This window comes from Tauraco erythrolophus, chromosome Z (assembly GCF_009769465.1).
Source record: "Tauraco erythrolophus isolate bTauEry1 chromosome Z, bTauEry1.pri, whole genome shotgun sequence".
Lineage (NCBI taxonomy): Eukaryota > Metazoa > Chordata > Aves > Musophagiformes > Musophagidae > Tauraco > Tauraco erythrolophus.
Window position 1 is genome coordinate 86,160,245 of NC_141496.1, and position 12,600 is coordinate 86,172,844.

Genomic DNA, 12,600 nt, shown 5'->3' on the forward strand with positions numbered 1-12,600 from the left:
CACAGAAAATTTCGGCTAGACTTACAAACCAGAAGGCTTATGTCTCTGGAAGTCCCAGACATGTACCTATCTACACGCAAAATTGGGAGATGAAAGATGGTTGCTGATTACTGCCTGAAATGCCTGGCAAAAGAGGAAAGAAGGCATTTGGCAGCAGAATTATTAATTATATTAAAACTGAAATGAAGCAAGCTAAAAAATAGTTCTGTGATTCTGTGTATATTTTACTGAACTCTGACAGAGAAGTGTGGTAAACCACAACACACTGTGTTGAAGTGATAAATATAATGCAGCTACAGGATCTGAAACTTGACAGTATTTCCACTCTAATCTCTACATTCAAAAAATTTAAGTATACTTTCAAAACAGAAACAAGATTAAGGATGAAATGAAGAACAAAATGCTTGTAACAAAATGTAGAGAAGCCACAAATCAATCTGAATAGACACAAGCTTGGTGCTGAACTACTATGATGTCATTCCACTACTGCATTACACATTCTCACCTGCATAGTGTAAACTACTACTGTGTTTACACTATGCAGGTGAGATCAGACTAGCACAGAGAAATACTTCCCCAATTTCCTGTCATACCTGATTTTCTCCTTAGGTGACTGAAATGAGAAATGTATGTCAAACCTAAAACTCAGTTAAATTGAATTCCATCCTGTATCTAACATAAGGAAGAAAATTTGACAGGATGTATTCAACTTTTTAAAATACTATTGAACTACATGAAGGTAAATAAAATCATGTCTGAAAGTCATATGTATGTAAAACTCGCTTTGCTGAAGTGACAAAACTACGAGACAAATCTTTATAGTTTGTCTTGTGGAGAAAGATTTTTCAATATAGTACAAAGTGTAAATTTAAACAGAATCTTAACTCAGGGTGTTACGCTAATTACTTGTCAGTGCTTTCACACACTGAACAAAATAAAACTTATGAAAGGTAATGTGATCCTGAAGATCCATAAAGGAAAGAACTAAAGTAAGTATAACCTTTATTTTTAATAGCATAAAGGGTGTCAAATGAACGTGAATTTATGTTAGATAAGGAAAGCTTTGTATTTAGGAATTCCCGAAATAGGCCAATTCAGCTAATGACAGCAGCATTTAAAAAAAAGAAGCTATTTTAAATAACTATTTATGGCTTCAAAAGAGCAGTTGAAACTTACTATACTAAACATACAACATGGTTCTCAAAACATCTAAACTGGTTGCCCAATGCCACACATGTTGTTATTAGATATCTTTTACATAGCATTGTAAATTTACACTGTATTCAACAAAAATTGAGTTAGGCCTATTCCCTGCCCCACAGAGGTTGTAAAAAACGTTCCCAAACGTTCCCAGCCACATGGTGGGCCCATTAAAAACGCAAGAGAATATCCAAGCTCTGATAGTAATACTGTTTTCTAAAAATGACTCTGACAACGGGAATCCTAGACACTGAGAGTCTTGTATTAATAAGGATTGGGCTGAGAACAGTCACCAGTGGCAAATCAGGAAACCAAAGCCTAGGAGAATGGATACAGCATGCTGAAATGACCACCTGAGCTAACTCTGATGGATTTATTCAGTGCACGACAAAGATGGAAAAGGAGTACCCTTCAGTATAAACTTCTTCACCATTGCTACAGCTTCAGGTTAACTGTACAAGTGCATTTATGGGGGAAAAATAACACCCAAAAGAGGTGTGTGGAGCAAGCACTGATCAGCAGTGCAATACAAGAAATTCAACAAAAAACAGAGCAAGTGCTAGCACTTAACGTGACTACCAGCCCATGTGGCGAAAGTCAGTGCTGGTGTAGAAGCCTTTCCATATTTCTTCGGCTGATATAAACGTGCTACATCCTGAGGTATCAGCAGCCCAGGAGACTTTCTGTGGTGCAAGGCAAATCACAAACGCAGAGCACAGGAGGTGGAGGGCAGAAAGGCGTAGGAAACCTGGTGCTGCTCACTCCAGAGAGGCTGTAACTTCTACCCAACTAACAGAGTGCTTTAGCCATTTGGGAGAAGTTTTGAGAACCCATGCGGAGGAGGAGTGCTTCAAAATTGAGAAGTGATAGGTTCTTAAGCCAACAGGATAGAAATCCCACAGTGTTTGAAATCTCCCTTAACACTTACTCTAGAGGGAAGCTTAAGTTGTGCAAGAGGCTAACAAATCTTTTACGTGAAGGAGCTAGCAGAATGACAGGTCTCCAGACTGGGATACCTGTGGCTAGTCTGATATCCCTAGTTTTACACCAGAACTTGCCTCAGTGGAGCTCTGCATCATTTTTATCTATGTTAGAACAGAATCTAGGCCAGTGATCCAGGAAAAGCTTAGAGACACAAGTTCAAGGGCTGCAGCTCTTACCACAAACCCAAAACGAAACATATGTTGCCCCAGAGGCCAGTGGTATTATTTTATGTGGCAGCATTTTGGACCACTGCTGTAGATCAGTGATTCTCAGATTAGCTCATTCATGGCACCAAACAGCAGACAGGAAAAAAACTCAAGGCAGCAGATTGCCTTGAGGACTTTGCTTTCTTGATTCTGCTTTCAAAGCTTGGCAGCAGCAGGACTAGTGTCTGATTGCCTGAAAAACAAAAGCTGCATCAGTATGGTCAAGCTGTTCAACCGAGGAGAGGTATCATCACATACTGTATACACTGAAATGCACACAGTATGCACATGCAAATGAAAGCCATACATTTCAGTGAAATGCTACAGTGTAGTCTGATGTAGAAGGAAAATACTGCAATACTGTATGAGCTTCAAACAATATTTAGAATACAATCAATGTGATAGAGTCTGATGGGGGAATTAATGGCAATGATAATGGCATACTCTTAATATTAATTTTAATTCTCATCTTCATAGAAATGTCACTTACATGAGAATCCTTATACATACTGTGACAAGGCAGAACTTTCACCGAGGCAGAAATGGAAAGGAATGGAAAACATAATTAACAGGACAGATTATCCCATGAGTGCATCTGGTGCTTTATCTTCATCACAGTTGAAGTATTATTATTGTAAAATAAAGTTGCTCAAAAAAAAAATCTTTAGCATTAGAACTGCTTTTCAAAAATGTAGTTTTTGAAAAGTACTGCTTTTCAGAGACTGAGGCGGAAAAAAAAGGATGTTATGTAAAATAACTTCTCAGTCATGATTTTACCTGACTCCTACCGCACAACTTTTGCAGCTGTCTTTTTCTTTAGGTGAGCACAGACACCAGTTTAATCATAATTACTCATGAGTTTTCTCTTTGCTGACTCTGTGCAGATTGTAAATTATTTTGTATTTTGTATTTCTGCTTTCAGTTTTAATGCAGCAGTGATTCCCAAAACCTAGGGAAATTTAGAATATGCTTATGGTAGAGACAGGAAGAGCAAAAGGGAGTAAAGGAAAACATCTTATGTTTCAAGAAGATATACATTTGCTCTTGATTATATCACCAACCATTGCAAGAGATTTGTATTGGTGAGATGAGTTGTGTTCAACTGGATCATTTACTGCTTTTCACGCTGATTTTGAACAAGTATTCGTCCTATATTTGCAGATGTTATGGCTCAAAAGCAAGATACATAGCAAGCAATTACAGCGCTAGCTTCTCTGGTTCTGCTAAAAGACTTTGGTCCTAATCATGGCATCGGTCTATCTGTATGATCTGATTCTTCTCATAAAGTAGTCAGTGGCACAGCATTTGACTCACTCCAATGCACCCCAGAACATTCAAAAAGTTCTGGGTTAATTTTTCTGTTCAGTGACACATCCAGACAACCCTTAAATCTTCCGGTAGGCAAATACTAGCCACAGACGTGAAGTGGTCCCCTCTGAAAAAAAGAAAGACTGAAAACCCTCTTAAACTTCGGGCCTTGGCTCTAATACAGTTGGACCTTTCAGAATAAGTGATTTATTCATACTCAAAAGGCTGGCCATAACTACATTTTTCCATTCTGCTTTCTGGGCCTCTTCTGGACATTTAAGTGACTCTGCTAGAAAATTAAGGGGTTATACTATTGCCAGTAAAAGAAAAATGAGAGGGAAATACTGCTTTTGGTAAGAAAAACCTTTGCATCTTTTAAGTGAAAGGTTTTTGTTATTACTTTGCTTTAAAAACAGCATCATTGCTAAATAGCGTAGGTGTTTCCAGAACAGGAATTTGTAGTCTAGCTCTCCGTCTTCTGAAGCAGCAGTGAAATCGACAGCCAAGCTGCTCTAACTCTGTGGTCATTGGGGATAATGTGTAAAACTAGAAAGAAATGTGCTTTCTAGGTCTGTGTTTACAGTGCTGGCAGTTGGTAAAATAATGTTCTGATTTGTGAAGTGAGTAAATTTGATATGGAATTGTCAGAACACAATAAAAAAACTGCAGCAGTATTTCCTTTTTTTACAATTGACTGTACTTTTCTGGTCATAAAAATGTACACTTTATCATCCAACTTTACAGTTATTTTCAGTATCTCCTACAAATATCTCCTCCTAAATACACAAAATTGGACAGGTGTCCTAAGCTGGGGACAACAGCAAGTTCCCGGTGAACAAACTGGAGAATATGTGGTTTGAGAGGGAAAAGGGCATGGGAACCAGGTTCCAAATAATTGCCTAGGCTTTTCCCCATAGGTTCACTCATATCTTCAGATTCCCTAGAATAACCATCATGCTCCAGAATTTGCATTTCATTCATTTCATCCAAAGAATAGACATAGAATAAAGCCCAAGAATTTACATAATGACAGCACCTCCTCTTTTGATTAAAAAAGTGCTGCTTTTTTTTTTTTTTTTTTCACAAAATGTGAACATGTCATCAGGATATAATGAGCCTTAAAAATATACATTGCAGCTATACACAGCAGATAGACTAGCTACCATTATCTCAATATTTACTTTGTCTGGGATATCTTCTCTTTTTAAAGACATTGCTTAAGTCTTGCACTGTGCCAAACAAGAGCTAGATTTTCTGTTAATTTCAGATCCTACAGATATGTTCCTCTAAGATCATGCAAAAAGATATTTTACATCAGATCTTAATCAGAGGGTTGTTGACTCCATTGGGCAGGGCATGGGTCTCTAATAGATCTTTTCCTCTACTGTTATCATGAAAGCACACAAATGATTGCTGAAAGACCCTTAACGATGAGAACAAAGACCTCTAAACCATATCTGTGTTATAGCCCTTTCTCTCTGCAAACCCTGTGAAATTTATGTAGAGAAAACCCATAGGAGCTGACTCCAGAGAGCAAGTTCATCGTTCCAAATCACTGAAATGATGGTGGAAGCATTGCACAACTCCACTTTGTAAAAGAAAGTGCATAGCATATATGATAAACTGGAGGCTCCAGTTCTCTCCTTTCAACTCAGCTTGTAAATTGTTGTTATACTTTATACAGTTGTTAATTTTTAAACAACTTCTCATTTGCAACTTTGGTCTTCTGCCACTGTGCTAATATTCTCTGTTTTGATTTTTTTTTTCAAGGTAAAAAAAACAGTGTGTAATGAAATTTTGATTTCCATTTTTCTTAAACCGTTGCAAACCCATACCTGAATTTATCCAGGTTTCTAACATAATTTTTGACTTTTGGTGACTTTTAACTCCTTTAAAATATAAAATTTCCCCAAAGCTTACTTATCACTCCTGTTCACACTTCATTCTGTTCCTCTGCACGTCTTATTCTCTTTCCCTACTCAACAATTCTCATATCCTTAGATTTCCAAATACCAGGTCTAGTTCGATGTCTTCTGAGTCCCAAAAGATGCCACTGCCTGTCAGCAATAGAACAAACAAGGGATCCTATACATAGTAATTTATATATCCAAAGTTATTATATGGGGCATCCAGAGCACATAGAGTAAACACCTCACCATAATCAATGATGAAAGACCTAAAAGGAATAAAGTCAATTGGTTGGGTGAGAGAATAGAAAGAATTAGTGAACAGTTATTAGGAGATGTTGTGTGCAGGTGACACCGACACGGGTCACAGGTTTACAAGTTCACAAGTTGTTCCCAAATTGATGTTTGCAAACCGTGCTTAGAAATATAGGCAGATATTCCCTCCCATGTAAAAATATTTCAATAAAAGGTTGATTATGAAGGTGTGACAATAGTCCATGATAAACTCAGCCACTGCACTGGTAGACTCTGGAGAGACTAAATTGGGGAGTAAATGCAGTCTTTGATTGTAATCCATACTGATATTAGAGATATTAGTGTACAGAGTAAACTAGATGTACATTAAAAAAAATATCTGAGAGATGAGTCCCTTTTTTATTTTTTCAGTAATAGGTATTCTCATAGTGTATAAATCCGAATTCTTTGGTACAATTACAGACAATATATTTAAATAACATATGGAAAGCTGAAAGCTTTGTGCATTTGTTTCAGTGGTGCACTACATTGACACAGCTTTCTTATTGATTGGATAGCCCATTCCATGATAATTTTTCATTAGAAAAAGTATCTCAGGAGGTTTTCTTAGGTTTTAATAATACAGGCCTCAAATTCAGGTCAGTAAAACTCCAATGAAGTTCAGAGAACTGCCTCAAGAATGAAACTAGTTTGCTATTTTGCCATTAAGATTCATGGAATTTCCTTGCCCCTGAAGTGGAATGGCAGGGTACAGGGCAACATTGCCAAATGAAATTAATTTAGAGGTGGTTATATACAGGCAGCGCAGAACACCCTTGGTGGTTCACTTACTGCTTTCAAACAATAAAAAAATCCCTACAACTACTAAAGATCTCATTTTGGAAACCTGAGAGGAAATGGATGAAACAGGAGTGTGACCCAGCCTTACAACAGTAAGTACAATAAAACCATGCTCAAAATGATTTATTCAATGCTGATAGATACCTTCAGATATTCCCCCCACCAAAGACTATTTCAGTGCAGTTTTTGTGCAAGCAGAGATGTAATCCAGAGCTGCATGCTAAAAACCATTGCAAACGTATGCAGATGTCAGCACTGGGGAAAAGTAAACCATACAAATCTAAAAACGTAAGTGGAAAGCCTCCACTGAAAATGAAATCTTAAAATTGCTACTAAATGTAAGCAAAGAATGTTTTGGAAGGTAGTAACAAGGCTATTAGAGAAGCTGTTTGCCTATCTCAGCCTGACAGTTAGTAGAGGCTCAAGATCAGTGTGAGAAAGGAAATTTTAAAATAAACATACCCCAAACTTTAGAAAAGGACAAGATTCTGCTTGCAAACAAATCACGCCCAAAGATCTGAAAGGAGTTTACAGCATGTAATAGAACTTGCAGTGTAAAAAGAAGAAAACTATATGGAAGGCAGAGAAGGATGAAGGGAAGCATTTCATTGGGGATTACTTCCTTATGTGACTTTCTGCAGATATTGGTTGTGTGATATAAAAAGAAAAAAGGAATAAAAAGAACAGAATAAAACAGAGTTTTCAAGAGAAAGACAAGTCTAGAGTGACAAGCAAAACTCTAGCAAAGTCTCTGAAAAAGGATATACAATATGAACAGCAGACATGTGGAAAGACTAGTACCCAAATGCAGAAGAAAAACAGAACCGCAAGAGTTTCTTCTTTTAGATCAAATGTCACGTTGATCTAAAAGATCATCATGTCTTGCGTTGAATGAGATTGCCAGCCTCTCAGAGCAGGGACTGCTTCTTTCAGAGCATTATAAATTGTGGCACGATGGTGCCTTATTCCACATGCTGCTTTCAGACATTACACTAAGAAGAGGACCTCCTTTTTTAAATGAGTTTCTGAGTTCTGAGAACAATTTGGCAGTGATTATGACTGACAATACACTGTTGGTTTGATGCCTTTTGTCCCACTGCTCCATGGCTGGATAACTGGATGCACAACTGTAATCTAAACTCTTTTTTTAGAGTTTAGATTAAATCTGAAAAAAATGTTAAAGCACTTGACTTACCTATGAGAGCAGAGCTCCCTGGACTGACGGCCATATTTGTCCCTGAAGGAGAGGTCAGCACTGAACGAGTGCTGGTCCCAGCACTGGAAAACACTGCTGTCAAGTCTTCTAGGTAAGGAAGAGGTCGTGGAGGCTCTGGTAACAGATTGGGAGACTGAAGTGATGAGCAGCACTATAGCAGAAAACATCTCAGGGGCATCAAAAAACCCACTCCAGCTTTTGCTGCGTTATTTGCCGTGCTGCAGTATTACCATTTCAGAGGGGCAGTCTAGTCAACTTTGGACAACTACTAAATATGTACCTTGTCTCACGTTACTTAAGGCATTAGAGAAATTATTGAAATAACATCTGGATCAATGTGACTACAAAATAAAAGAAATTATCCCTGAAGGCTACCATGGCATTCCGGTTGACCCTCTTCATATGCAATGAAGGTATGTGGTATCAGGAGATAAAGCAGCTTGGATGAAAGAGCAAATTTATACAGCATAGAAACCAAATCAAATGTCCATGGCAGTCAGTGGAAAACTTTTTAATGTCTGCTACAACCTGGATCAAGCCCTGATTAAATATGGTTATAACCCTGCCAAATCCTGTGATATATTTAGGCAGAGCTCCAAAGGACTAAGAGTTCAGAGCTCAAGAGGATCAATCTATGCTCAGAACTGCAGGATTTAGTTCTTTACTAACCATAATGCTATTTTAAACATCAATTGTGTTGCCTATCATTTCCAATTCTATCTGTCGTGGAAATTATGGGAAATTTGATTTAAGTGAATGGTGGCTTCGTCCCCTTTTGATTACATCATGGCACACACTAAGCAAGTTTTCTACTGCTGATCACATTCAGTGCCAGATATACGAGTCATGGATGCTTGAACTGTTTCTTTCCATCAAGGAACTAAAAATGTGATTTGCCTACAAGCATAAGCAGCTTGCCTAACTCACAGTAACTTTCCGTCTTTAAAAACTAAGCCATTTGTAAAGATCAGAAAAGGATTTAAAGATCATGTGGGAGATTTTATTTATAGAGTGAAACACAGTTTTTTTTTTTTTTCAGGTATTTTTAGACTGAATTTTCTAGAGCCAATCTGGATTCACAAGGAAATCATGTGAACATTCATAAAGGGGTTTTAGTGTTGTCTGTGAAACTGGAAAATCTCACTTTAAAACTTCCTCTGAAAGCTGCATCATCCATGGGACCTGTGGTCACTCAGGTCATGACACATGAGAGCTGTAACAGGTGCTTTAATGGTGTTGCACCAATAACAGGGACTAGGTTTCAGAATTTGACACTTCACTATCAAATGTACAGAAGCACTTACAAAGTCTGGCTGGATCATTCATCTGGCAGGCATGCAGAAATGATAGAAGATGAGCTACTAGGAAAGCAAACCCCTCTCCCACACATCAAATTATCATCAGGTAACACTTCCACTCATACTTCACAGATGGCATTGTCTTTTCAAATCACCCAGCTGGGCTTTCTGTCTGTTGTTTAGAAACCCAAGAAAAAGTAAACTTCATCCTTCACTGAACCTGGGAAGTGCTTTTTAAAAGCACCCTGGGTTTATACACCTGTTAGGTGTGAAACGGGTCAGTATCACACTGCCATGCAGGGAAAGGCTGCTCAGCAGAAGCAGAGCACTTCACAGGGAAAATGTGGTATCATTCTCATTTCAAGAAAACCACTTTAGAAATGGTTAATTGATGCTTTTCGTAGCTAGTAAGCCTGAAAGAGTGAAACGGAGTATGTCAGGACTGGCAAGTGCGTTCCTTGGGCTCAGATATTTTCTCCTGATCCATCTTCCTTTTACCATCACAGTGTTTCAGGTGAAGCTGCCCAGAGAACAAATGCAGACTGGTTCTTTTCTTAGAACAGGGCTGCTGCTATGTCATTCCCTCTTTCCACATCCTCTGACTAGTTCTGCAGGCTAGATGTGCCAACAGCCACACTACCACTGCTGCAAGTGCAAAATACCCTGGACTTACCAAGAACCAACAACTGGGAGCTTTCAGTTACCTCCCCACGAAGATTGGCTGCCTTGCAGGAGTACAACCCCTGATCAGACAGAGAAATGTTTGCAATTAGCAGCAACCCATCATGCAGATGGTGAGCAGAGGACAGCTTGACCTTGTTCTTAAACCAAGTAACTTCTGCTTCAGGAACACCTGGAAAAACATTGACAAAACATAACACAAGTAAAATACAGTGGTTGCTAAACAGTGTTATGGTTGCTACAGACAAAATTATTAAAATCGAACAATTAAACCAAGATTTTAATATGACTTAAAAGTGACATCTTTTTGCAGTTCAGAAGCGTTTAGTCAGCTCTTTCACATTGTCTGCATTTATATTTCTTAGTTCTCTCTGAGACAGAGCAGAAGAGTTAAAACTGAAGTCTTCCCTCTTAGTGTTCCAGAATTGTGCAAGTGAACTCTGAACTCATCACTCTTAAAAGCTAGCCCCTATTGGATCAGAACAAATGTTAATCTAGCCTAGTATCCTGTCTCTGGAAGAAGCCATAAGCTGGTGCCTTTCCCAGCCTCCCACTAGTTTCAGCTCAGGAACTTTCTGAGCCAGAAGTTGTTTCTGTGCAGTTAGGAGCCCTCCATGGACTTTTCTATTAATTCATCCAATCTTCCTTATTGAAGTTATTCAAACAATCAGCATTTACATCTGCAGAAAAGCAGTTTCACTGGTCTCACCAGGAGTCTTCAGACAACAGATTGTTACAGATTCATAATCCACTACAGGAAGAATCACCTCCTTTTGTGTGCTCTCCTATTTGTGGTACCCTCTGTATTTGGGAGGCAGTTAACCTCTTTCACGTGAACATACAGTTTCCTTGTGTCTCCTGTAGATTAAGGGCATGCGTACAGGCAGTTATTCTTAAGTATCTGCTGCCCACCTAAATCCTTCTCTGCCTTATGTCATAGCAACATGATCCTCTGCCCATTGCCAGTACCTTTCTGATCGTGCCTCCATGGCAAAAACCAAAGCCCACTCTATTTGTCAATTCTGTGGCCCTGGCATCAGGAATACCTCACTCAGGCTGTGCTCACTGAGCATGACCACCCATTTGTCTGTATTCATAGTGACTGCCTGATTGCAGGTGCCTCCCTAAGCATATGCAGACGGAAGTGGGAAAGGGAGATTTTCCCTGTTCTTCCACATCAAAGCATTGAGGCCTTTTTTCCACCTCTCCCAGAGTTACCTGGTGACTTTGCCAAGACATCTGGAATGAGTATGTCTGAGCTTGGCAGCCGGGAAGGAAAGCTGAAGCTCTGTAAGGGCAGAGGCTCTCGTCCACATTCAGAAATTAGCAGGAAGCAGATGTAAAAGACTGCAGGATTTTTCTCACCTTTGTCTGAGGGTAAATAGCATATGCTAATCTGGACTCTTCATGACATACCCAGAGAACTAATCATTCTTGTCTGTGATGCTGTTTTCCAAAGGCTGACCCTTGTTTGTTTTGCTACAACTCAGCTTTTTTAGAAGGATGGGCTGTTGGCCTGTTTCTGACCCCACCACTGGGATAAGACCAGTACACAGTTCCCCATCTGGCTGCTACTCTTTGACCTATGTGACAAGGGTGGGCTGACCACCACTGAAAACCTCACTCTGATTTTTCCCAGAGCATCCAGGTAGAGTCCTCAGGGGAGTTCAGACAATGGCTGGATAGCAAACAACACCAGCCCTTGAGTCTATTCAAGCCTACGCGTTTATTGTGCTTTTATTGCGGGGAAAGGAAGTTCGAGAGTTGAGCTCTGGAGAAAAAAGGAGAGAAAATGGAGACTCTTCCAGTTCTGTGGTCCTTGAGATTGAAAAACACTCACATCCCAGCACTTGTCTTCCCAGTGCTACCCTAGTGAAGGGATGATCCACTCTCTCTGGCAGTCTAAGCTACTTATGGTGCACAAGTTTTTGCATTATGGCTATTGTCAAACTTGGTAGTATCAAGAAATGTACCTCAGAAAAAAACAATCATAAGATTATAAAATTATAAAGCTTTCTCCAGTTCCAACCAGGGCTCATCTTCCTTCTTTGTTTTGAAGACTAAAATTAGGTAGAGCTTTCATGTTTTTCTAGGAAAAAAAAAAGGAAGATTTTCTTTTTTTAAAAAACAATAGCAGGAGAAGAGGAAGGGATGAGGAATGCTGAGAAGGGTGAAGAAGAAGGGAAAGGGAGAATGAGGATTTCATATGACCACAGTCCTCAAGAAAATAAATAAATGCATACATACAGAGAGACAGACAAAACTATTCTGCTTCTTGCAGACAGCTGCTTAGACAGTCTCAGTCCAGAAAGGCAGATTCCTCTCGCGTAGCTTCACTAGCAGAAGAAGCAACACGGGGTTAAAGGTAAGGCCCTTTACTGTAGAGGTATTACTATTGAGTCTAGGAAAGGGGTGCTGTTCCTGCAAAAGGTCCAGCAGCTCTAAAAACACCTTTTTCTGACCGCTACTCTAAAAAGTGCGTTCTTCCTCTGCCTTCAGTGTCAAGCTTCCACACCAACAGGAAATTATTTAAAACTAACCTGTACAGCTCTTCCTACAGTTTGTTTTAGGGAAGATAAGCAGTATGTGTCAGCGAGCAGCAGCTTCGTTTTCCTTCGTGTTCCCAGCTTTGGTGATAGGTAGGAGCGTCAGGACAAGCCCCGGAGGCAGCCAGCACAGGGATGAGCACACACGTCCTTGCGCAG

The 12,600-nt window shown here is 39.4% G+C and overlaps 1 protein-coding gene across 1 annotated transcript in view; it reads right to left on the minus strand.

The window, feature by feature from the left end:
• Positions 1 to 12,600, minus strand: part of ADAMTSL1 (ADAMTS like 1) — a 365,777-nt gene that overhangs the window by 16,996 nt on the left and 336,181 nt on the right. The window contains exons 22-23 of the mRNA XM_086629918.1: positions 9,888 to 10,067; positions 7,896 to 8,030 (exon numbers count right to left, since the gene is read on the minus strand). Coding sequence (XP_086486044.1) covers positions 7,896 to 8,030; positions 9,888 to 10,067 — 315 coding nt within the window. The remainder of the gene's footprint in view (positions 1 to 7,895; positions 8,031 to 9,887; positions 10,068 to 12,600) is intronic.